General features: G+C 44.0%; 3 protein-coding genes across 54 annotated transcripts in view; all 3 read left to right on the forward strand.

The window, feature by feature from the left end:
- LOC117204124 (Down syndrome cell adhesion molecule-like protein Dscam2) overlaps positions 1-16,817 on the forward strand; it is a 57,669-nt gene extending 40,852 nt beyond the window's left edge. For 34 of the 50 annotated variants that reach the window (XM_033441230.1, XM_033441221.1, XM_033441236.1 and 31 more), the window contains exons 12-30: positions 4,877-4,996; positions 5,081-5,254; positions 5,332-5,628; positions 5,732-6,093; positions 6,175-6,543; positions 6,619-6,805; positions 6,885-7,172; positions 7,251-7,520; positions 7,600-7,831; positions 7,896-8,072; positions 8,143-8,309; positions 8,615-8,854; positions 9,092-9,259; positions 9,796-9,933; positions 10,589-10,779; positions 12,147-12,504; positions 12,857-12,914; positions 13,346-13,351; positions 14,033-16,817. In XM_033441230.1, the coding sequence (XP_033297121.1) occupies positions 4,877-4,996; positions 5,081-5,254; positions 5,332-5,628; positions 5,732-6,093; positions 6,175-6,543; positions 6,619-6,805; positions 6,885-7,172; positions 7,251-7,520; positions 7,600-7,831; positions 7,896-8,072; positions 8,143-8,309; positions 8,615-8,854; positions 9,092-9,259; positions 9,796-9,933; positions 10,589-10,779; positions 12,147-12,504; positions 12,857-12,914; positions 13,346-13,351; positions 14,033-14,117 (3,887 nt within the window). In that variant the 3' untranslated portion in view covers positions 14,118-16,817. Of the gene's footprint in view, positions 1-176; positions 468-927; positions 1,216-4,876; positions 4,997-5,080; positions 5,255-5,331; positions 5,629-5,731; positions 6,094-6,174; positions 6,544-6,618; positions 6,806-6,884; positions 7,173-7,250; positions 7,521-7,599; positions 7,832-7,895; positions 8,073-8,142; positions 8,310-8,394; positions 8,578-8,614; positions 8,855-9,091; positions 9,260-9,795; positions 9,934-10,588; positions 10,780-12,146; positions 12,505-12,856; positions 12,915-13,345; positions 13,352-14,032 lie in introns of all 50 variants that reach the window. The other 16 variants (XM_033441249.1, XM_033441240.1, XM_033441239.1 and 13 more) reach the window with 5 other exon arrangements.
- A 238-nt stretch (positions 16,818-17,055) lies between these two features.
- On the forward strand, positions 17,056-18,221 carry LOC117204136 (protein dpy-30 homolog). Of its 2 annotated transcripts, none has more exons than XM_033441267.1 (3): positions 17,056-17,141; positions 17,258-17,334; positions 17,792-18,221. In XM_033441267.1, the coding sequence occupies exons 1-3, from the start codon at positions 17,126-17,128 to the stop codon at positions 18,032-18,034; spliced, it is 336 nt and encodes a 111-aa protein (XP_033297158.1). In that variant the 5' UTR covers positions 17,056-17,125; the 3' UTR covers positions 18,035-18,221. The 2 variants fall into 2 exon arrangements, with proteins under 2 accessions (XP_033297158.1, XP_033297157.1); XM_033441266.1 differs by having other exon boundaries at positions 17,066-17,141; positions 17,255-17,334.
- Positions 18,222-18,404: 183 nt separating this feature from the next.
- LOC117204200 lies at positions 18,405-25,211 on the forward strand. 2 transcript variants are annotated; one of them, XR_004487027.1, is made up of 2 exons: positions 18,405-19,059; positions 24,897-25,211. XR_004487027.1 is itself a non-coding variant. In XM_033441386.1 (2 exons), the coding sequence occupies exons 1-2, from the start codon at positions 24,532-24,534 to the stop codon at positions 25,133-25,135; spliced, it is 306 nt and encodes a 101-aa protein (XP_033297277.1). In that variant the 5' UTR covers positions 23,935-24,531; the 3' UTR covers positions 25,136-25,211. The 2 variants fall into 2 exon arrangements, 1 of the variants encoding a protein (XP_033297277.1); XM_033441386.1 differs by lacking the exon at positions 18,405-19,059 and adding an exon at positions 23,935-24,598.
- Positions 25,212-25,513: the final 302 nt, after the last annotated feature.

Raw genomic sequence — 25,513 nt, forward strand, 5'->3', positions numbered from 1 at the left:
AACTTTCCCAAAGTTTGATCCTCAACCCTTGCTATTACACGCGTGAGACCGCATTGTCTTCGGTCCCTTTGTTTTTATTTTTCTCGTGGATATATATTCTCATATCGGCTCGCAAGAGATCGTCACGCTTTCAAATTCTTCCATCGATAGTTTCTATGTGGTTGTTCGTCTCATAGTTTCTCCGCAGATCGCGCCGATCTCCTTCGGCGACGAGCCCGTGAACGCCGGAGACTTGGTTTCCGTACAGTGCGTGGTGACCAAAGGCGACTCTCCTCTGGAGATCACTTGGACTTTCGATAACCAGCAAATCAGATCCGATCGAATGGACGTGATCGTGTCTAACTCCGGGAAACGCGTCAAGCAACTGACAATCGAGTCCGTAGCTGCGAGACATGCCGGAGAATACACCTGCGTTGCTTCGAATGCGGCTGGATCGACCTCACATTCGGCCAAATTGGACGTCAACGGTACACGTTTGTCGACGAAACTTCCACACCCTGATATTCCCCGTCTCTATTTCCCTAGTGCCGACTAAACTCTTTCCGTCCATTCCTGGCATCCTCCTATCGATATCACGATTACTCGGCGTTTTTCTATTTTTCGTTTCGCTTGTTTTTCTCGTTTTCTCGGTTTTACCGTATTTCTGGTGTTTTGTTTTAGTTGATTTTCTTCTTCTGTCGAACATCGTCTGTCTGCCGTGTGAATTAGGCGATGCAAGGAAGCGAGACACGTAATTCGCGAATAAAGTAATTCGAGCGATGCGAATGCGAATCGCGAGAGAGTGAGAAAGAGGAAGAGAGAGAATATTCTTCTTTGATCGGGCAGCTACGTGCACGGTTGCGTGACCGTGGCACTGCTGGCACAGGCTGACCGTGACGCGGCGGCCAACGCAGACTTTTGTTCCTTTCAGTTTTTTTCTCTTTCCAGTCATTCCGAAATTATTGCCGTTCACGTTCGGCGAAAAACCGCTTAACTCGGGTCAAGTAGTAACGGTACCGTGCGCCGTGGTCGAGGGCGATCAACCCTTGAAGCTTCGCTGGACCTTAAACGGTCATGCGATTTCGCCGCACTCTGGAATCTCAATCGTGGATCTCGGCGGACGGGGTGCCATACTCAGCATAGGATCCGTCCAGGCGACACACGCTGGAACGTACACGTGTATCGCGGAAAACCTTGCCGGAAGGCACGAGCTCTCGGCCGATCTGATTGTCAACGGTGCTTAAAAATCAAAGATCTATACCAATAAGATAGATCTTGTTCGAAAGTCGCACACCTATATTCTTGTCTTGTTCCTCTGAAGAATATCCAGCTTCCTTCGACCACTTTTCCAGTAGCAGTACATTTTTCCTTGCTTGTGTAACGTTAAAAAGACCTGTCCACTTTTTTGTACTTTTTTGCTTTCTTCTTCTTTTCCGGGATCAAATTTATCTTTACATACGTTCATTTCTATTTTTCTTCCGGACTCACGAATAACACGAAGACAAGTTTTTGCATCAGCCACGGCCAATTCGAAATCCAAGGATAATCGCGTTCGAAATCGTTTCGTTAAAAATCGCGATCGACTTGAAACAAGCCTTGCGTCGCGGAACCCGTGGCAGAATTCTCGCCGCGGTTAAATAATTCCCGCTAAAACGAAACGTCTATTTTCTCCCGTTCCTTCGTTTGTATCTGTGCCTGACTCTAGAGTCAATCTGTCTCTATCTCTCGGCAGTCGCTCCGCATGTGCAGCCGTTCTCGTTCGACGAGGCCAACTCCGGCGATCTGATTGTCGTCCATTGCGCGGTCGTAAAGGGGGACACGCCGATTTCGCTCAAGTGGTTGTTCGAGGGACGCCATTTAGAAGTAGGCGACGGAGTGGGTATCACCGCGTTGGGGGATAGAGTGTCCGCTCTGACGATCCCCGCAGTCAGGGGAGAGCACGCCGGGGAGTATGCTTGCGTCGCCGATAATCCAGCCGGTCGTGCTAGGCACAGCGCCCATCTCAAAGTGAATGGTACAAAAAAACGAGACATCATGCACGTAATTCATGGTATTCAGCAGAAATCAGAGCGAACGTGTGGTATATCCGAAACAATTGGAAACCGGCATGATGTTGTGATCCAGCCGTATATGACGCGTAGCCCGTTGGAACGCCGTTGCTATACGTTTTTTCGTGTTACGTTACGTTACGCTGTTATTCGGGCCGAAAAACGGAACGATGTTTTTTTATTAATTGAATTAATTATCCGCTCTTGCGTGATTCGTAGTTCGAGTAGTAGTCGTGTATATATTATATATTTGAAAGAGAACTAAGCAAAGTTTCTACCACTGTCTGCTGTTGATTGTTGTAATAGCGTACATATATTGAATATGTTTTTTGGAAAGTCTACATTTGCTCCACTGTCCATTCTCTTTCTTTCTTACATTATAATTATCTTCCCGCATCGTTTGTTTCGAAGCATCATCGTTTAGGTAGGTCGCTCAGCCGAGTGTAGCTTTTGGACACCACAGTCCCACTCTCGTTATCCTTGGGCTACCATGATCAAAGGTAATTTGTCCATAGTTCAGGACGAGCTAAAGTTTCCCCTTCATTCCCAGGTCCAGTTCTCTTTCTCGTTTTCTCCTTCTGAACACTTACACGCACACCCATACAGACACACACACATACATACACACATACTCACAAACACACACGTTGTGTCACTTTCTCTTTCCGTCTCGCTGTTACTCTCTTTCTTTTTCTCTGGCTGGCTCATTCTCGATCCTTCTCTTCTCATCCTCCGTGATTCATCATCGGTTAACGACCATCATTCGCACAGAGAGAGAAACGAAAAGTTTCGCTGGCGCACGAAGCTAAAGTTTCGACTCGATCGTTCTCCGTAACGATGTAACAGAAACGCGGTAAATTAGGTTTCGATGCAGAAAGGGAGAAGGACTACCGAGAGATCGGATGAAAGACGAGAGTCGTGAGAGTCTGTCGCGGATCATAGGGAATAATCGACGAACCGATGAAAGTCGACGATGAATATGACCACGAGATGGACCGCGGTCCAGTCCAACGAATCGGGATCGCACGGAGCTTTGGACCACAGGAAGCGTGTACCGTGGATCTAGCTAGAGACTATCATTCCAGTCTTGCCACGGATCAATCCGTTCGATTTTGGGGATCAACCGATTTATGCGGGGCAGGCCGCTCAATTGGCGTGCATGGTGCTGGTGGGTGACACTCCGATCGATATTTCCTGGACCCACAAGGACCAGCCACTGTCACAATTCATGGGATACAACGTCGGGAAACTCGGCCCACGGACGAGTATCTTGCTGATCGAGCCGGTAACACCGGAGCACGCTGGACGTTACACGTGTATCGCCAGCAATCCGTCTGGGAAAGCGATGCACGAGGCGACATTGCGAGTTCATGGTTAGGGCCAGAGTAATGTGGGATCATTGAATGATATACTAATGATTGAACGATGATTAAATAACTCGGAATGAAAAGCAACCGCGTCGGAAGCCCGTGAGAGTATATGATTGCAGGCTTGATTGATGCATCTTCGTCGTTGCCGAAGCTGTCGTGTTTCCTTGGCGAAAAGCTTTCTGGATTTCAGTTCTCAGCGGAAGAGTTTGACACCACAGCGTGTTGCTTTCGTCACCGGGGACGACACTCTCGCTCTTTCTAAATGTTTCTTTACTTTTACCATTATCTTCTACCATTTATTCTACGTTTTTGTTCATTGTTTCTGGACCCGCCTATGTTTTTCAGCCGAGTAGCAAACGCAAAGTTACGCCCAAATTCTTACGTGTTCCCCCCCAGCAAATTGGTTGAGCTTGACCCGCATCGTATTTGTGGCTAAGTATCTCGCCTCGTTTGATTACCCTGTCTCGTTGTCATGCTCATCGTCGCTAATTTCTTCGACGACACTTTTCGTTGGCTTTCGAATTGTTTTCTCGCCGCGCGATTACAAATCCAGGCACGTGATTAGGATACACATCAATATTCGTTCTCATACGCGACTCTAATCGCGTTACATACTTCATTTAATCATTCTCATTTATCAATACCGAATGATAATCGGTGGATCGTCGCGATCTTTCAGCGATCATCTAGGTCCCAGCGATCGAGCTGTGTATTTTTCGTGATCACATTCGAGTGTCGATTTATTATACCTCACCGTACCCCCGTCGCGCTACAACGTGTCCTTGTTCCAAGATGACCGACCGACCATCCAATCACCCATGAAAATCACCCTTTCAACCTGTGCCTCGTCAACCTATGGAAAAGTACCTTTTCCACCTTTTCACCTCCGCCCTGCCTCTCACCACACGTCTCGCCTCGTTCATTTTTTACATGCATTCGTAGTGGTAGCTAATATATCTTTTAATACGCATGCGAGTTTTCCTTAGACTATAACACGTAGATTATTTTTCAAGCGGTGCAGCATGATGAACCGTGCTCGAGTATCATAGTCACAGTAATTATACGTAGTGTTCCTTGCACGAGCGCTGTGAGCTCCTTCAGAGCCGCAACCATATTCTTTCCTATCTGCCTGTTTCACCTATCTTTCTGTTCGTGCTGTAGTCACCCGCATAATCATTTTGAATTCCCGCATGTCGAACTTTTGCAATGTTGTCGCAGTTGCGGGGGCGAGTCGCGTTTCGTTCAGCATGCCACGAAACTGACTGTCGTGATCTTCGGTTTTATTTTTATTAAATCGATAAATAGAAACACACGTGATTCGAGATTCGAAACAGTTGCCGACTATCGGTTGCAAAGTATCGGAATGTCCGATAGAAATTATGGAAACCCAAGATCACGATGCGACTGACTTCCGGATTAACTGCCGATATGGTGGATGCGCCGGGAGGACATTTGAATAACTTTGTTGTTCTATAACAGTACCTCCTCGCTGGATTCTGGAACCCACCGATAAGGCATTTGCTCAAGGCTCTGATGCACGTGTTGAATGTAAAGCTGATGGTTTCCCCAAGCCCCAGGTCACATGGAAGAAAGCTGCTGGTAAATATATTCGCCTCGACGATTACTATCATTACTTTTCCTCTATCGATACCTTTATGACAAATTGTATTTTCTATTTTATAGGAGATACACCGGGCGATTATACCGATTTGAAACTGAGCAACCCAGATATCAGCGTTGAGGATGGAACTCTGTCAATCAATAATATTCAGAAGACGAACGAGGGCTACTATCTGTGCGAGGCTGTAAATGGAATTGGCGCAGGACTTTCGGCTGTTATCTTCATCTCGGTTCAGGGTAACACACTATTCGCGATTATTTCTTTCTTACTTTTTTTAATTCTGTTAATAATTTTTATATCGCTTGAATCGCAGCTCCACCCCACTTTGAGATCAAACTAAAGAACCAGACCGCACGACGTGGAGAACCTGCTGTACTGCAATGCGAGGCTCAAGGCGAAAAACCAATTGGTATTTTATGGAACATGAACAACAAGAGACTGGACCCGAAGAGCGATTCTCGTTACACCATCCGCGAAGAGATTTTGGCTAACGGCGTACTGTCTGACCTGAGCATCAAGAGAACTGAGAGAAGCGACTCTGCCCTTTTCACCTGCGTTGCCACCAATGCCTTTGGAAGCGATGACACCAGCATCAACATGATTGTACAAGGTTCGAATTGATTTGCACAAATTCAACGTTTGCCTAACTTTTCGCATATCGATCGAAGTAAGTAACAAAACTTGATGAAATTTCCTTGATTTTTGAATTCCAGAGGTTCCTGAAGTACCATACGGCCTGAAGGTATTAGACAAATCCGGACGATCGGTTCAATTATCCTGGGCAGCACCATACGACGGAAACAGCCCCATTAAACGCTACGTCATTGAATACAAAATCAGCAAAGGCTCTTGGGAAACTGACATTGACAGAGTACTGGTACCCGGATCGCAACAGAACGTAGCTGGCGTTTTCAACCTGAGACCTGCCACCACATATCATCTGAGAATTGTTGCTGAGAATGAAATTGGTGCGTCCGACCCGTCTGATACCGTTACAATTATCACTGCCGAAGAAGCTCCGAGCGGCCCACCAACCTCTGTTCGCGTTGACGCTCTTGACCAGCACACTCTTAAGGTAACTTAAGTATCTTACAGCTGATAAATATTTAAATAACAAAGTATATTTTGATCGAGACTGTCGATTTCATTCGATTAGGTAACATGGAAACCACCCCCACGCGAAGACTGGAACGGTGAGATTCTTGGATACTACGTTGGCTACAAACTCTCTTCCTCCTCTGACTACATTTACGAAACCGTTGACTTCTCGAAGGAAGATGGAAAGGAACACCACTTGCAAATCATGAATCTGAAGACCTACACTCAATACAGCGTTGTTGTTCAAGCGTTTAACAAAGTTGGATCGGGACCAATGAGCGAGGAACGAAGACAACACACCGCCGAAGGAGTACCTGAACAACCCCCTCATGACACTACTTGCACCACCTTGACTTCCCAGACTATCAGAGTTTCCTGGATGTCACCGCCTCTTAGCGCCGCCAATGGAGTTATCACCGGATACAAGGTAGATAAAGGATTACACTCTGAATAAGTGTCTTTGTGTGTGTGTTGTGGCGATATTTACGATTCTCTTTCGCAGGTTATTTACGGACCATCTGACACCTGGTACGATGAGAACACCAAGGACACCAAGATCACCTCCTCCAGCGAGACCATCTTACACGGACTGAAGAAATACACCAATTACACTATGCAGGTTCTGGCTTTTACTTCTGGCGGCGATGGAGTTAAATCTGCACCTATTCACTGCCAAACGGAACAAGACGGTAAGTGATGCCTGGTAGAAGTAAATTTACAACAAATTGTAACTGGTATCTGAAACGTGCTCTATTCTCTTTCTTATAGCCCCTGAAGCACCTATCGCGGTCAAGGCCCTGGTTATGTCAGCTGAATCGATTCTTGTCTCGTGGCGCCCACCAAGCCAACCGAATGGAGTTATCACCCAGTATATCGTTTACACCAAGGCAGACAACGCAGAGGAACCAACTAGCCAGAAAGTACCACCGAATCAACTGACTCACGAGGCATCTGGATTGGACAAACAACGCAGATATGACTTCTGGGTAACTGCTAGTACCAACATTGGCGAAGGAGAGGCTTCAAAGATCGTGGCATTGGCACCAAGCGTTCGAGGTACTCTTCAATTTTCTGTTGTTTACATTTTAGTCATTTGTGGTAAACTAATTTGATCGTGATAAACTAACTTTCCAGTACCGGCAAAGATCGCATCGTTTGACGACAAATTCACTGCTACCTACAAGGAAGATGTTAAATTACCCTGCCTGGCTGTCGGAGTACCTGCACCGGAAGTTACATGGAAAGTACGTGGCGCCGTTCTTCAATCTAGCGACAGACTGCGACAACTGCCCGAGGGATCTCTGTTCATCAAGGAAGTCGATCGTACCGATGCTGGAGAATACTCTTGCTATGTTGAGAACTCGTTTGGCCATGATACCGTTACTCACCAACTGATCGTTCACGGTGAGTGATATCTTAGGACTTCAGATGGGATTCGATGGGATTCGAGAACGAATGATTGATATGAGACGACGTTTCGTAGCTCCCCCACACTCACCGCAAGTTACTCTTACTGCTACGACCACCAACTCGTTGACGATGAAACTGAGACCTCACCCTGCCGATAATGCTCCGATCCATGGATACACGATTCACTACAAACCGGAATTCGGCGACTGGGAAACTGCACAAATTAGCTCTACTGCTCAGAAATATACTCTTGAAAATCTGTGGTGTGGCTCAAGATACCAGATTTACGTTACTGCATATAACGGGTAATAATCTAGGCCTGCATGAATAAAACTGTCGTGGAGCGAGGCTCACTTGTCATTCCCTTAGAATTGGAACCGGCGATCCTTCTGACATGCTCAACACACGTACCAAGGGCTCGAAACCGATCATTCCCGAAGCGGCCAGATTCATCGAAGTTTCCACGAATAGCATCACCCTGCATCTGAGCGCCTGGTCCGACGGTGGCTGCCCAATGCTCTACTTCGTCGTCGAACACAAGAAGAAGTAAGGAAAATTGTATAGAAGAGACTCTTTGAGTTTGATGAAAATTTAAACGCCCTTTGACGCGATTCAGGCACCAACAGGAATGGAATCAAGTCTCGAACAATGTGAAACCCGGTGGAAACTTTGTCGTTTTGGATTTGGACCCTGCTAGCTGGTATCACTTGCGCGTTACTGCTCACAATAATGCTGGTTTCGCTGTAGCCGAGTATGAATTCGCGACACTGACCGTAACCGGAGGTAAGAGGATTCAAACGGCAGCGGCACACTCGTCGCCGGTGCTAATGGTGGCTGGATTGAATGGTCGCCATATTTTTTGTTCCAGGCACCATTGCACCGGCCCGAGAGCTACCTGATGTGAACGGTGGTGGCAACGACGAAGATCCGATGAAAATTTTCATAGCTAACTTAAATCTGGTCATACCCGTGGTAGCAGCTATTTTTGTTATAATCGTTGCCGTCATCGTGATCTGCGTTCTCAGAGGAAAGGGCCATGGTGGTGATAAAGGTAATATTCCTTCTTTTTTCATTGTTTTAACGAACAGGTACGATCGCACCCCCCGTACGCAATAATGGTAACGACAACACGGATGTCAGGCGTTATTTCCCCTGGTTACCTAGCTGGTTCGACGTGAACGTTGTGGTGCCGGTGGCAGCTACGATTGTTGTGATTATTGTAGGCATAGTTGTGATTTGCGTCGCGCTGTCTAGGAGAACTCGAGGTCCGGAACAAACACGGCTGCGAGGTATCTCATCAGCCGACGAGAAATATTACGAAGGACAATGTATACCAATTTTTTTTTATTATTTTATCTTGCTATGAGAATATAGATGGAAGTTTATCAGAAGGATAATTTGTAAGTAAAAGAAAATTTTTATCGATTGAATGGAAATGACATTAACGATGAAATTAATCCGAGATGTTCGGAGAAATTATTTTTCTGATAATCGATCCAAATCGAATACCGAATGCTCGATATTGTCGAACTCTCGAGTGGCATTTGTATCGTTCGTTCTTTTAGACGATGTGGTATATCAGCAAACTGGAGTTGGCGGAGCTACCCTTGACAAACGCAGGCCCGATCTTCGCGACGAACTTGGATACATCGCCCCACCGAATCGCAAACTGCCCCCTGTTCCTGGCTCAAATTATAACACCTGCGATCGCATCAAGCGAGGTACAGTGATAAGTAAGCCACAACTGCCTACAATATGATTTCTAGCTAAATTCCAATTATTGTCTAGATGTTGTCGCATCGGCACGATAGTGTTACCGTTATTTTTATTTTACGTGATACACGATCGAATCGCACAGGTGACACGATTTTAGACCTCACCATCGTCAGACAAATCGGCGTGTCGATACGTCGTTGATAAACCTCACTCACTCACACACACACACACATACACGTCCAGACACATTATTTATATACGCGTTGATCATAGTCAATGCCAGTTGTTTTATTGTTTGCCTCGCTTCAAAATGTTTTTTCTCTACACCTAATCGATATGTATGTCCCACGGGAACGGTTATCTTTCCTCCCTTATTTTGCGCTTATCACATTTGCTGCGCGTACCAAGCGTGTACCATGAACGATTACCTTGTTCACTCGGATGACTCCGTGAATCGTCAATGAAATCAATCACCCCGATATGGCAGCGAGCCAAAACCGAACATTGGTAAGCGTCAGTCAGTCGTACGACCTTTGTAGTATATGTTCGATAGGTGGAACAGGCTCGATAAGAAGCCACTCGACGTGGGATCCCAGACGACATATGTACGAAGAATTGAATCATTGCGCACCGAATCGAAGATGTCCACCGCCACCCCGTATGGGCAGTGCCGAAGCTCTCTCCCACAGAGGTTGGTAAAAATAGTTAAAGACCCGAACGAAGTGCTCTTTCTCCTTCTTGTGTCGCCATGACGAGCCTTCGTCTATCGCGAGACTACGATTACTAACCTACGGCCGGTGCAGCTATTGGCTGGTTGCAGTCGGTCTTCGTAAGTCCTTTGAGTTCCACGGTTCTTACACCGTGTTGATGTAACCCTCTTAATGTTTGCACGTCCTCGCATGCTTGCGCTCTGGTACCCTTTGGTTTCGCAAACAGATAAACACGATGTACTCATAGGAAACACCTCTTTCGATTTGTCCCACTTTTCTAAGCGGAACAGGACCAATTTCTCACTTGATCTTCGTCAGTTTTTAGTTGACGATATCTAGGATATTTATCATAAGATACGAAAATCGAGCAAATGTAAATGGACCTGTACCTATACGACTAACATGCATGAAATCTTTCCTTAAATATTTCTCGTTGACAAGCAAGTACGAGACAAGAGGAAAAACATAGGAATGTAATACGTAGGTACCTGACAATTTTAGCGATAGCGATGACTGCACGAGACCAACACCTTGCGAAAGATTATCCGATTGATGGAGATAATCCTATACAATGAATAGATTAGTTCAAGCAGGTCTATAACTGCAGTGTCTACCCTGAGTGATTGTTTCTTTCAGGCATGGAGGATGAGATCTGCCCGTACGCTACCTTCCACCTTCTTGGATTCCGCGAAGAAATGGACCCCAGCAAGGCTATGCAATTCCAGACCTTCCCTCACCCTGGCAATGGACACTCTGGTACCATGGGACCACCTGTTGGACATCCTACTAACGCTTCTGCTCACAGCCGCTCTGGATCTCAGTCTATGGTATCATAACTCTTTCTACAGATATTAGGTTAAGTAAAAAGTTCTGAGCGTTTTTCGCTAGATGTCTTTAGTGAGCCATATCTCACGATGTGCACATCGCATCGAGTCATAGTATACACCGATTTCAAGGTGATATTACGCATCAAAAAGGTTCTTTGTCAGTTTTGTGTTCGGTGAAGCCAGTTGTGTGTTACAGCGTTCGAAAATGGAGATAAAAAAAGAGAAAATTCGATACATTCTTCAGTACCACTACGACCAAGGTGAAAAGGCGGAGCAGGCGGCCAAAAAAATTTGTGCTGTTTATGGACCCAGTACAGTATCGAATGCAACAGCAAAGCGGTGGTTCCAACGATTCCGTTCTGGTAATATGGACGTCGAAGATGAGGCACGCTCTGGTAGGCCAATCGTCGAAAATGTGGATAAAATCATGGAAATCGTCGAGTCGGACCGGCATGTGAGCACTTATTCCATTGCCCAGGAACTGAAGATTAGCCAGAAAACCGTTTGGAACCATTTGCATAAGGCTGGTCTCAAGAAGAAGCTCGACGTATGGGTGCCACATGAATTGACGCAAAAGAACCTTTTGGACCGAATTGATGCCTGCGATTCTTTGTTGAGACGTAACGAAATCGACCCATTTTTGAAGCGGATGGTGACTGGCGATGAAAAATGGGTCACATACGAGAACAACAGCCGAAAAAGATCGTGGTCCAATCGCGGTGGGCCGGCCCAAACGATCGCCAAGCGTGGATTAACGGCCAAGAAGGTTTTATTGTGTGTTTGGTGGGATTGGAAGGGAATCATCCATTATGAGCTGCTCCCATCGGGGCAAACACTTAATTCGGACCTCTATTGTCAACAACTGACCAGACTGAAGCAGGCGATCGACCAGAAGCGGCCAGAATTGGCCAATAGGAAAGGTGTTGTGTTCCATCAAGACAACGCCAGGCCGCACACATCTTTAACGACGCGTCAGAAGCTCCGAGAGCTTGGCTGGGAGGTTCTATCGCATCCGCCGTACAGTCCAGACCTGGCACCAAGCGATTATCACCTTTTTAAGTTTTTGCAAAATTTTCTTGATGGTACAAAACTGGCCTCAAGAGAGGCTTGTGAAAATGAGCTGGTCAAGTTTTTTACCAATAGGGACGAGGACTTCTTCAACCGCGGAATTATGAAATTGCCTTCAAAATGGACAAAAGTAATCGAACAAAACGGCGCATATTTAATCTAAATCGAATAATCTTGACTATGTTAATTTCATCGTCGAAATAAAGCGAAAAAGCGCTCAGAACTTTTTACTTCACCTAATATTTCCTAGTTTAATTAATTCAATTTATTGAATTAAATTTCTTCATTTTTTTTCATAGCCACGTCAAAATGGTCGTTACTCTCGAGTTCCATCCCAAGGAGGTGGCAGCGGAACCCATAACGTCTTCTCTCCTGAATACGATGACCCGGCAAACTGCGCTCCTGAAGAAGATCAATATGGCTCTCAATACGGACAATACGGCGCTCCCTATGATCATTATGGATCTCGTGGCTCTGTTGGACGTCGCAGTGTAGGATCGGCCCGCAATATTCCCGTTTCTGGATCACCCGAACCACCCCCACCACCACCAAGGAACCACGACCAGAACAACTCTAGCTTCAACGACAGCAAAGAGAGCAACGAGATCAGCGAAGCAGAGTGTGATCGCGACCAACTTGTGAACCGCAACTACGGCGGTCAGTACAAAGAACAGTGATCGAGTAGGGAATCAGAGGATCGAATTACGAAGCGAATTAATTTACAATAGAATGACTCGTTACCGGGAAGAACAATTTTCTAACGTTGTATCTTCTTGAGCCGAGTCAAGGTGATCTCGTTTCGACTATTCGCTCTGTGTTTCCTTATCGCTGCTCGTCTTTAAATAGTAGAAAATATAGGCATGCCGAGTGAGTCACGGCGTACAAGAATGAACCGGGACTCGCTGCGGAGTCTGTGTATCTAATCGTTTAGCTTCCACGATTTGCATGCTACGTGTCGTCGTAGTAGTTTACCGTTGTGTCAATCGTGCCGTGTGTTTTTCTATTTCAGTGAATGCTCGCGGCAAGGACGGCATGACCACCGAGGAGATGCGTAAACTCATAGAGAGGTCAGTAGAGATCGAGTGAGTTTGGTTAACGGTGTACGATTAAGAAACGTCACCGTTCATGCCGCTGTGTCTCGAGCGATTTCTTGCCTCGAGAACTGTCATTGACTTTCTCGAAAGTAAATTGGCCAACCACTCCGTTAGTCGCTTCGACTTTTACTATTCGAACAAACGTCATACGTTTCTCGATTCTCCATAATATAATATTGTAATTTTGCCAGACCTGCTTCTTCTTCTCGTAAATTGTTGTTTCTTTTTTTTTTCTAAACCATTGGTATCTTCGGATTCGATTTGGACCAATTGATTCGCTGGGTGTTCCAAAATGATAGTGGCGATCGAGTGCACGGTGGTTTCGCTAAGAATTCTGAACAATCCTTTTGACAATCTGCTTAACGTATCTCTGACTTTTTCTTGTTTCATGACTCTTTACGCAGGAAGCCGTAAGTTCGTTAGACAATAATAATAATAATTAAACCGCAGGATGCATTCTTGTAACGACAATCGCGTTATAGATGAGTTTTGGAAAGCTTTAGAAGTTGCGTTAACTTTGTTCTTAGCTAGTTTTTTGTGGCCACGAGAATATAGGTCAGTCAATGCTTCGACAGCGTCGCTTCCATACCAACGACAATCAGATCTCTACCTGGGTCGAATAATGCTTACTAAGTTTATATGTATTTGCATGCGATTTTCATGACATTTTGCCAAGTGTGATATTCGTAGATAATACTAATTTTTGTTCACTAGATCACGTCGACCGATCACGATCGCGATTGCGATCGATGCCATATTTATTTTCGCTAACGGCTCTTACTTTTGTCATTGCTACAGATCCTGCTGCCATTGCCGCTGGTGCTACTAACTTAACAACCGCTATAAAATATCTTTATTATCGTACTAATGAAACGATTCTTATTATTAATGTACTGGCGATTGCAACTAGTGCATGTTTCGCTGAATCACGTGCAGATAGTTTTTATTTCTATCCTTTGGATGCATAGAAGCTACCGGAAAAATGCGATATATAGCTAGTATCTGTATACGGATACTTAGAATAACGCTGATGTAAAAGGGAACGCACGAGTACAAGGAGGAGAATTGAAAGCATAAACTGCCTGTTACAGAAACGAAGCCCCCAGCCGGCAAACCGGCGCCGGCCACGGCGGTCACGGGGGACTCCTCACACCCTACGATACTGTGGCAGTGTAACCTGTAAATCATCTTCCGTGGTCTTCCGTCTCTCTCATCACCAGCGACCGAAGATTCGAGAGAAACGGAAAGAGCGCGTACGCTAACTCTTCCCCCGGTGCTGTCGTCGGTCCAAATTGCAACGATATATCAGAAAAATTACCATCGTCGCGAGTAAATAGATTCGGTCCATCGCATTAGGCGGTACACTCGTTGAGACGTTTCGTTTAAACAATCAACCCTGAGGTTGATTTACCAGCGACGACGATGTTTGTCTCCTGAAGGGACCGTTTTCTTCGTCTTCGACCATATCATTTTATCCCCTTTTTGGCCTTTCTCTATTTCGATCTCGCGTTTTTTCGTATAAGCGCACTCATTCTTGCTCAATTGTCGACAAGGCCATATTACAAAACTGCCAAATTGATTAACTGCCGATTCAGGCGAAGAGGTAATTTTTATTCGAGGGGCAACATACCGCGTCGTTTTGTGTAACTTAACGAACCATCGAACTCGTCGATTCGTCCTAAACGAGTGTCTTGTTAGAAAACGAACACACCCGGCATGTTCGTGGACGTTGAAAAAATGCGACTAGAATCCGGCCCGCGACGCGTGCTCTCGGCGACGGTGCGTTTCACGGGGGTTTTGACGGTATATCCTAGGTTACAATTGTCGCTTCCAAGCGCCACGAGTCACGGGAAGTACACACGAGATACATTAGTTACTCGCTTTTTAAGTCATGGTTGTGCCACACTGCCGCTCCCTACAGGCATATGATATTATACATACATATATATATATATATATATATATGATGATGATATTATACATATATATACAATTTATAATTTCGTAACGAAGGTTGTGTCCCCCTTTTTGGTGATTGACGATCTTGAGTCTCGACGTCGCGGAGAGCAAGTCTAGAAAGCACTGTATTGCGACAGTGTCGCAGAGAGTGCGTCGTCGTTGTCGTCGTTGTAGCAAGTAGTCAAGCAACAGGTCGCATCGATGCCGTGGTGGCGTCTAATCGATACTTCTTCCGCCGCGTGTGTCGAACCAACAAATTTTCATAAAATTCCTTTTTCACCGATCGACTTATCCGTAGGAAGAACGCGGCACGCTAAATCGTAGATCACGATTCGAAACACGAAATCGTCAGCTGACCACATTATAAAACATCACATGCCATACTTTAAAAGGAGAGAAGATAACGCGTAAGCACACACCACGTTCGTTGTCGATTTTTAATCGTCCTATATAATATTTAGTCCGCTATACACACACATATATTCGCAAGCTAATCTCGATCAATTATGAACCTACGTGAATTTAATTATAAAAGCGACGATGATATTATACGTGTAAGCAATTCGAGCAACAAGTACCGATTTAAACGTAAGTAGGACATAAGTCGGACGGATGGTCGCGAGGTGCGCCGTTCTCTTTCGTTCAATGGTGACACGTCGAGTAATAGATGAGTAAATAGAAAAATCAGGCCATAGAAATGCGATTAGATAGAGCGCTATTGGAAATCGAAAAAAGTAAATAGATAAGAAAAATCGAAACACCGTTCGTTCGAATATTCAATCCTGTATATCGATGTGGCGCCAGGATACAATTACGACGCGTATCTCATAGTTCGTTTTTATCACAACACTATTTAGATATATAAAAATATATAAATATATAAATATAAATATATATGTATACATTGACGTTCATATATATACGTTGTAAGTAGGTATGTCTAGATATTGCATTTATTTGCCGAGGCGATGCACGAGTGGTACACCAGTTGAACTTGGATCACGGTCGAAGGATGTCTCGTCGTTGACGACGAGCTGTTGCCGGGATACTTTGTCCGTGAATCTGTGACTTTGAATGTGTGGCTGCAACTCTGCTCGCCGACGCACTTTTACTCATCGATGTGATTTTAAAGGTTGCGCAAAGTCTCGTGTCTCGTGTATGTGTTACGATCGCGCTCTACCACATTAATGTAGCCATGTGCAAGTCACCTTTTACGATGTATATCACGTTTTACTCACATAACGCTCGCGGAACTTTTCGCTTTGATGCTTTGGAACTTAACGCGATGAAAGAGAAATCGAAAGACATTTAACATATTCGATATTAGCCGTACGATTGAAGACGTGACCGTCGATATTAAGTAACAAAAGCTGAAAAAAATAAAAGAAAAAAAAACGTGATGTTCGCGGATTGTCGCATAGCTTTCTTCTATTAATCGATTGGAAATACTACTCGTTTAACCGTTATCGTTTGTGTGATCGATCTGGTATCGTTTTTTTTTCGCAAAGTTTAACGTTACTTTTGATGATGCTGTGAAACGGTCGGTGCCGCCGTCCGCGTTATACCTATATATTATGCTTTGTTCATTGGTAATTTTGGATATTCGTTTTCGTGCAGTAACGAGGCGGTTCTTCGAGCTTCTCCTTCGGCGGAGCGCGTATCGTTTTCTTTTTCCGTTGCAAGCAGACTCGGGACATTTCGTAATTAGTACCCTGTGTTGCGCTCAGTGCTCGCCTTTAAATTGGCTGTAAGTTCGCATTCTCGTACAACGATACTCGTATTTCTCCGCGTTCGTAGGGACTCGAGGATCCGCTCGTAGTACACCGTTTCCTCAGTACCAATATTTTATGTTTTTGTACCAAAGTCGTAGCGTCTAACTTTACGTTAAATAAATAAAACCAAAAAAAAAGGAAACAATTGTTTGATTTTAGATTCCTAAACATCAAATCTTTTATTCAACTTATGTGTATGTTCACGAAGGACTGGAATTTTCGTTAAACATAATTGTAAAATAATCGCTATATCATGTTCTAAATATTTTAAAGATCCATTAGAACACGTTTGATTATACTACAAAAGCAATGCGCTATTGATTTGCAATATTTAATATTTTACTGGGTTATCAAAAACCGCGCCGCATTTCGAATGTTTACGATATGGTAACATTTGAATGGTGTTTATGCAGTGATAACTCTTAATAGTTGGTAACATTATTTGTTCGCACGATGGCGTCTGGCGGTGGTACGTACCGTTTATTTTGCTTTTTATTATTTAATAGGTAGTGTTAGAGGATACGTTTCGGACGAGAATTTGTGTTAATAATAATGTCGAACAACGTGTTGTTATTGTAATAGCAGAAAACACAACGGAGGAAAGGACTGAGCCAGCAACGCCGGCACAACCCCTCACCAATGTTGTGAGCGAAACAGCGCACGTAAGTTAGATAACCTATAAATGTAGGCGTAACCTGTTGTGCTATTATCTTTTTACGTTGACTTTTATCGTTGATAGTTTCTAAAATATGATTATTAATCGAATATTTTTTTAGTGTTACGCCGATTTTATGTATCCAATGTGTATCCAATGTATTTACAATGGATTATTCGAACGAAACAGTTTTGATATTTCCCGCCAAACTAATGACAGTTGTTGTATCGAAATTTAAGTATGGTTTTGTACCAACGACTTTGGATTAGGTTATTTGAGCAGTTAGGTTTGGATATTTTTGTACAGTTTCATTAGTTTTACCAATATCTTGTGCTTCTTATGACTGCCTTTGTGTGAAGTTTATAAAAGGTGTAAAGAAAATAATAGCACATAGTTCTAGTTATGTTTGTAAGAATAAAATTAACACTGATCTTCATCCGCTGTATTGTTTTTCATTGTTACAGAGGATACTAGCAATGAATAAGGATTCAGATCTGTCTGGTGCGCCACCAAAGAAATCACGTGTTGAATTACAATCCCTGCCAACGAGGCAATATTTGGATCAGACTGTAGTCCCAATTTTGTTACAAGCTTTATCTAGTTTAGCCAAGGAACGACCTGCTGACCCCATTAGCTTTCTGGCTGGATACTTGTTGAGGAATAAAAGTCAATATGACAATGGCGAATCTCCACCTACTAGTCAATGAACTGCGTATGCATGTTTAAGTATGTGGTGAAAATTGAAGAATTGTTTATGAACACTTATTGACATTTCTTAGGAATATATTCAAGTTGGACAAGGCGTATTTGTGTATCAAATTAAATAAAAATGTATTAGCTTTCTATCGTATGGCAAGTTTTTTGGTGGTTAAATAGCAAAGAAAATGTAACGAGTTTCCTCTTTGGTGCTTATCTTTGTGCTTAATTTTAATGACAATTTTCTGGTGAATAACAAGGTTAATTCTTTATATATATATATAGAATATATATAGTTAATATATATATATATATATAGAATATATATAGTTAATATATATATATATATATATATATATATATATATATATACAGATATAGAATATAGAATATATATGTATGTTATGTGTATTATAATGTATAAATCTATAGAGATTAAGTTCATCATCATTAAGATATACGATACCTCCAGTAATTTATATCTGAAAAAATTTTAATCAGATCTTGCCAGGTTGAATAAAAATACTTTATAGAACTTCACTGAACCGATGTGTTTCACATCGACCATGAAAAACGAGAAGGATCGTTATCATTGGTCCAATAAATCGTAATGAGTATTCCGTGTTCACGTCGATATAATTGGATGCAATTAAATGTAATCGTCCACTGAATTGGCATGAAATTTATTTTACAGTTCGATAAGATCAATAATACGTATGGACACGCAACGTTCGACCGTACACTTTAATTTGGTTCCATTCCGGAAGTGACACCAATTTTTTCGAATTTAAAATCTGCGCGCGCCGTTTCGCCAATCATGTACGTGTGTCATCTAGTTGTTGATTTGTCGAGCGTAGTGTGTTGCATCAACGGTTTAATTGCACCGGTGGATCGTAACGATGCTGAAGAAAATTCGTGTATATCCCAGATAACGGTATGACATTGGTACAAAACGACGACAACGAGAAGATATCGAGGTAATTTCGTGGGGAACAATTCGCACGGCAACATCATCGTACCAAGTCCAATTAACGAGGTGAGCTCCCATTCAAGTCCCTCGTATATTACCTTGGTTTCTTGATACGGCTGTCACCGTGTATTTGCCGTGAACTTCATATTGCTTTTATTTTTCTGCTGTTATTTCGTGTTTTCTGGAAAGAATTTTTATATTGTGTAATATCCAGCAAATATCTTTTTCGTCTGGCTAAACCAAATAGGACGAAGATTCGCGTTACATATCGTATTGTACATAGGGTATCTATTGTAGGAACTTTTGTGATTGAACCGTATATGATGCGATACAATATGGAAACCAGGGAAAGATACAGTAACAGCGAGTTTATGTTTCCTGCCTGGCTTTCGTAATTCTTTGTATTTAGACGAAATAGCGAGGTTTGCGCGCGATCGTGTTACAGTTAGCGCTCTCTAGGAGCCCATGCACGAAGAACGTGTATCAAGTAAACTGAGAGTATAGTTAATGGGCAAATCGTGTCATGGCTTTCGTCGTGCGCGCACAATCTGCAGATTCACGCCCGTACGGCCATACGGTGACTCGGTTCAATTGGCACGCATATTGGAATTCTATTAGCGAGATTACCGACAGTAATTGCTCGGTTTGGCACAATATGGTACGTTCGTCTATACCCAGCCAACAGGCTAGTGAGCGTCAAACGCGGATTAAGCGCGCGTCTTGCATCGTGGCTAAGGCAAGGCGGGTGTATTATGTTCCCGATTATGCTAGTACTAGTCACTAGTCGCACTCGGATCATCTGAACGGAATATGTCACGAATTGCGAATTTGAATATGCACCGTTATATTAGCCGGGACGGGTCGTGTCAAAGGAGATGTTCGGTTGAAATTACTCGAGCCACCTAGGTGGGAGCTTTGGCCTCGCGCGTTCCTCTGTGAAAATTTAATCGAAAGTTTCTACGGGTTGGGAAATGAAAGTTGAACATAGATGGGGTGAGAGGAACCGGAGGGGGGTAGGTTGGAAAAAGGACGGGCGGCAACGTGTTTCGTCGGGAAAGAAACGAAACTTGTAAGTTCGCCGATCTCGAAGGCCGGAAAACGATTTACCGGTCATAAGTGCGCGAGACTTCCCAGGTTGCGCCGAGGTTTTTTGAAATTTCTGTCTCCGAACGACTCCGGATAATATAAAATTTTTCTCCATAACTGGAAACTCTGCCACAGCTTCCTGTCCCGCTCTCTTCCCCTCTCTAGCTCGAGTCTCTCTGTGTCGGAGTTAGGGAAAAAACGCTTACCGAGCAGATTCGCGCGAGCTAAAGCCCTCTTTTCTCTCGTATTTTTTACCAAGCTAAAATTCTATCTGATAACCAGAAAGTTTTTTTCTACTCTCCGCTCTTTTTATATTTTTCTACTTTCTCTCTCTCTCTCTCTCTCCCGCTTCCCTTTTTTTGCATTTTATTTTGTTCATGAAAGATGATACACGGACTTTTGTCCGAGCGCGGCCGCGTAGCCTGAGACAATAAATACCGGTTGGGTTTCGCTCTAGTTACGATTATTAAATGTAATATCTGTTTTGAAAATAACGAAGCCCGTTGTAATATAAAATCGTTAATTGAATATCAGAACGTTTGCAGCTTGCAAATTGAAACTGAAACTTGCGAACTGAAGCGTTCGAGAATATATTCAGTTCGAAAATGAAATTCGTAATATGGTCACGTTATAAACGGACATTTTAATCAGTCTGACTGAATCGTTCGCGATTTCGTGAAACAGAGCGAAGGTACATAGGACGTTTGCTATGCCGTTGCCGGGCTGTGCCTTCCCCTCTTTCTTACAGTCATTCTCTTCTTTTTGAATTATCTTGCGGTTCCTCGCTCGCGGGGCCACAGATTTTCATTTCAGATCTGGCTCTGGTACAGTGCAGAGGAGAAAATAGAAGTCGCTTCCCGTTGATTTCAATCTGTTTGACGGTACTCTCCTCGCTTCTTCTCGCTTCTCGAAGGGCCGCGATGCCGGGGATGCTGGCGTACCGCGTCACTGCCCGAAGACAACGAGACAAGATCCGCGACGCGAGACATCTGTTATCATGCCACGGCATCTCCTCAGCTATTTCATGCTCTCGTTTCTTTCCTTCCGTTCCGCTCTGCTTCCTCTTCAGGACTTATTGGTCTCGAGAAGACATTTCCCTGAAGGACATTGATGCGCAATTACGTGAAAGTCCCGTCGACACGGTCGTGTAAACTCGAAAACGTCGCGTCGTCCGGCTTCTTACTCGTCCCCTGCGAATGGCTCGTTCTCTTTTATAGCTATGTAAATCGGCTAGATGGGACAATAGGGAACTTCATTGTTTGAAAAATCTTTTATTATCACGCGAAGAAGAGGCTCGTCTTAATTGGAGAGCAATGATACACAAATATATTCGTTAAATTCCCAGATTATCCGCCATATAGAAGCGTATTCGCGTCGAGTAATTAGACGAAATAGAATCAATTCGATAATGATGTTTATCCTCGGACTGTATGCAAGATGCGCGTAAACAGAACAAGTATGGAGCATTCATTCCAATGAAGAGTATGAACGTTTGATGGCATTGTGCGAAGCTGATTTCACCAGCGAAAATCATTATGTGTGTCGTTCCTAAAACGATATCCTGGCTTAAAAGGTCTATATCCAGAGATAAGATTTAAGGATGAAATTGGAAAGAAAAGAGAGCCTAAGTGGTTTCGTCTTTTTGTCTCGAACGTTTTTTCAAATTAGGCATGATTTCCTTTTTTTTGGTATCATCCGCCCTAGCAATAGCAATATCAATATCACCCGGAATAGCTTCGATATTATCAGGGAACATTTTACACAAAGCAATACGTTTCTATGGATGGGGTTTAATGTAGAGGATCCACTCCCCAGAGTTTTAGTTTTCGATCGCAGCTGGACGTAGAACCGACTGCTACCTCTCTTCCTCTCTCTCTCTCTCTCTCTCCGCCCTTCATCTTCTCTCCACACCGGCAGGTAGGCGTCTCTCGAAAAGCGCTTAATCCTCCGACCAGTCGAAAGCCCCTCTGCTGGTATTACAGCAAACGCTGATTTGTGGTCGCGGCAGCGACATTATTTATAATTTGTGAGTATTAATAGCTGACTCACACGTGTATACCTACCGGGATATATATTGTACGGGAGCCTTTTCAGTCTCATCGATCTCGCCTATCGTCGATAAATTTCCTTCTCGTTCGTGGCCAGTAGTTCAAGTTTCAGTTCGGTCGCGGTTCTATTTTGCCGTACACGCGTACACATACACATTTCCATCGCGTCAAATCATTCTGCATTCTGACGTACACACTAGCTTATCTCCGTAGGATCGCGGTAGCGATTTCAATCTCCCCTTTTCTTTTTTGTGACAAACCTGTGAGTTTCTGGCGTGGCCGTGCAGGCTGCGCGTAATTATTAATTCCTTCATCGCCGTACGACTCTGCAAGTAACGGGACAATGAACGTCGCTTTAATTCTTAAGGACGCGTATACGTAGGACAATCAGGGCGGTACATATGCGAGTTGCAGTCGCGGAGTTGGTTCAGTTTTCTGGCCGCACCCAACGTCACGCGGCATTGTTCACCACGTCCGATCTTCGTCTTTCGCGGTCAGAGCAGAAAAGAAGAAAAGCTTAGTCGATGAAAGGCGAATGAAGACAGACATGTGCGAACGTATCCGAGAGGGACGCTGAAAGGGCCGACCTACAGAATACGTTATTTCTGAGGACTGTTATTTCGCCGCGGAATCCACGGACTGGGTATATGGCGCCGAGATAACGGAATCAGATAGCTACCGTACCATCTCTTACCGCAGAATGATACCTTACGGGGATATAATTCACCGTTTCCAGACCGATACCTTTACCGGAAGGTACGCACGAAACCCGACTCTGTTCGTATTCTCTGTGTGTCTCGATGCAGGTCTCGAGACGCCCACCGTACCTACGCCACTGTCCGTGATGGCTTATTCTCGAAATTGTCGACCGGAGCGTAATAAAGCGTTCGGGGACTGCCAATCAGTCGATAGAACTTAACTTGGAACGCTAAAAGCGGCGCGGTAAGGGCGTGGACGACACGATACCGCTGCGCCACCCTGATGACCATGCTACCGCATTCATATTTTTTCCCCTTCGACGACCTGGATCGGAACATTTATCAGTTACGTAAAAAAATAGTTCATTCAATCACGCTCGTTTGATATGGCATCAAAGGCGAAGACTCGTTCTACATAAAAAGAGGGGTTCGTTCGAAGTTGTTGCTTTTTCGCGAATCCAATCTAACTTCGTGCGATAACGACTACGAAAGGTCGGTGGGAGTGGTGGGAAGAGAACGAAACCATTACTCGTTTCTACCCCTATTAGTTCATTTTCTCGTTAGGAAAACCGACGGATGTACAATTATCGACGATTGCGACGGCAATTAAGCCAGTTCTCGATACCCTTTGAAAATCTGCTTTCATTGTTTCGCTGTGGCTCTCTGGGATCTCATCCGAACGAAACAATGCTCCTCTTTTTCCTCCCTTTATAATCTGACATGATCAGTCGACGCGTTCTCGTCACGCTAATTGCTTAGCAACTAATCCGGTCAAACGTCCTTATGTATGGAATTTCCATAAGTGTTCGACAGTTCGCGGAGAGACGCGATCGCCAAGAAATGTTTTAAGAACAATCCATAAACCAAAGACATTTACGAGACTTGAGAATTCTGATTTTTAGAAAGACTAAGATTTATGGTGGCTCCTTAGGTTTATTGAGGGTTTAAGTAAGGGAGGGTGGATATCTGACGACCAGACAACGAGGGATGGCGTTTATATTACGCGACGTGACAATAAGACTTGGAGAAACAGAAAGTAGCTAACGGCAATTCTATAACGACATACGTGAACGCAAGCAGCAAGAGGAATTATCAGGAAGAGAGGGCCGAAGATGTTTACTGGATTGATCTGCGGTCCACGATGAACCAGCCCGTGAATTGGAATTCTCCACCTAATAAATCACCGTTGTATATCTGCGTGCACTGGGACGCAGGCACCGATGTTAAACCGGCGTTCTCTCTGCGCCCGTGCAACCTATAGCGTCAGTTTCATCGTTCGCTGGCACAGTCTCTCCAGGAAAGCGAACATTGTTTCGTGTGTGACCGTAGAATCGATTACAGCGGAACGATCGTCTAGATAACGAAACATACGCGGCACGACGAAACAGCTGGGATCTAAAAGCAGGTCGGATCGATTTTGTGGATCGATAGGTTTTCGACGCTGCTAGAATCGCGAGGGTGTACGAGCGTGATGGTTATCGACGTTCCACCGTTTACTCGCGGCTTAGATTCTCATTGATAAACAAGAGTCGATCGAATGGCAGAGTCGAGCTATTATGGGAATAAGGTCAATCTGTTCTTTTTTTGTTTCGTCCACACTTTGCCCGTTTTTGTCCTTTCTCTTTCTCCTTTTTTTTCTATTGTTGTGGTACATCCAGTAAAACGTTAAGAATATCTAGCCTCGTTTATTTCGGTGAAACTACTACATGTACGGGAGCTGTGTTCGAGTTCGGGTTTTAATATCGCTGAGAGCAGCGCACGTTGACAAAAAGGGTAGGGAGTTTTTATTAAAACGCGCGTCCTCTCTCTCTCGTGCTCCCTGTCTTTCTCTAGCGCATTGATTTTCAATGTAATTTCACAAATTTATGGGCCATTTGCATCGCTCCGGATGGTACCGATATCATCGTGTTTAATAATTTTTTACTTCTGCATCAGTTCTTCCACTTCTGTCTCATTTTTTCTTTTTCTTTCTCTCTCGCTCTCTCTTTTTTTTTATCTAACGGAATGGATTTCGTTCTATCGGATGTTGTTCCTGCAAAACAGCTAACCGGTTATCTTCTTCCTGTTACAGAACATTTTTCAAGGCCTATCCAGCCACAGTATCGCATTTCGGATACGTCGCGAAAACGCTATAAACTACGGAACGAAACGATCGCCCCTGTTTCTCGCTTCTTTGTCACCGCCAACCCCAGCTGCTCTACCGTCGCCACCACCGACCAACCTTCTTGCCGACATTTGGATTCACCATTAAACATGGTCTCGGCTTATCTTAATGGATATCTAGTTGGTTTCTTGGATCTTGGGATGTGAGTCGACGAGGAACCTTGCATCGATTTTTTTGTTTTGGATACTCAACAACCGACGACGGGTATTTGGATGGGACCATCGAATGGTGAGTTCTCGGTAGCAAATATTTTTCCAATTATTTTGAGCTGAATTAAACGTGTAGGTTTGTTTGATAAAAGAACGAGTGGATGAATTCGTAATAGTCAATTGTATTAAGATCAGCATAAGTACAAGTGCAGATACAGAGATAGTGTATGCCAGTCGTAATCGTCTTGCTCAATGCTATTATGTCGATCGAAGAAAGGACAATATACCCTGTCCTAGGAAGCACGTTCATATGTTTATACCGACGAATGCCACCACAAAAGGGTTAATCTTCTTACATTACAAGAAACGGCAATA

This window comes from Bombus bifarius, unplaced genomic scaffold (genome assembly GCF_011952205.1).
Source record: "Bombus bifarius isolate JDL3187 unplaced genomic scaffold, Bbif_JDL3187 scf7180000007977, whole genome shotgun sequence".
Lineage (NCBI taxonomy): Eukaryota > Metazoa > Arthropoda > Insecta > Hymenoptera > Apidae > Bombus > Bombus bifarius.

What these genes read in the sequence shown, in the direction of transcription:
- LOC117204136 (XM_033441266.1), top strand. An exon ending in TTGTGAGCGAAACAGCGCAC is followed by an intron (nt 17,335 to 17,791) that starts GTAAGTTAGATA and finishes TCATTGTTACAG; the next exon opens with AGGATACTAGCAATGAATAA.
- LOC117204200 (XM_033441386.1), top strand. Translation starts at nt 24,532, where the DNA reads ATGTACGGGAGCTGTGTTCGAGTTCGGGTTTTAATATCGCTGAGAGCA. An exon ending in AGCGCACGTTGACAAAAAGG is followed by an intron (nt 24,599 to 24,896) that starts GTAGGGAGTTTT and finishes TTCCTGTTACAG; the next exon opens with AACATTTTTCAAGGCCTATC.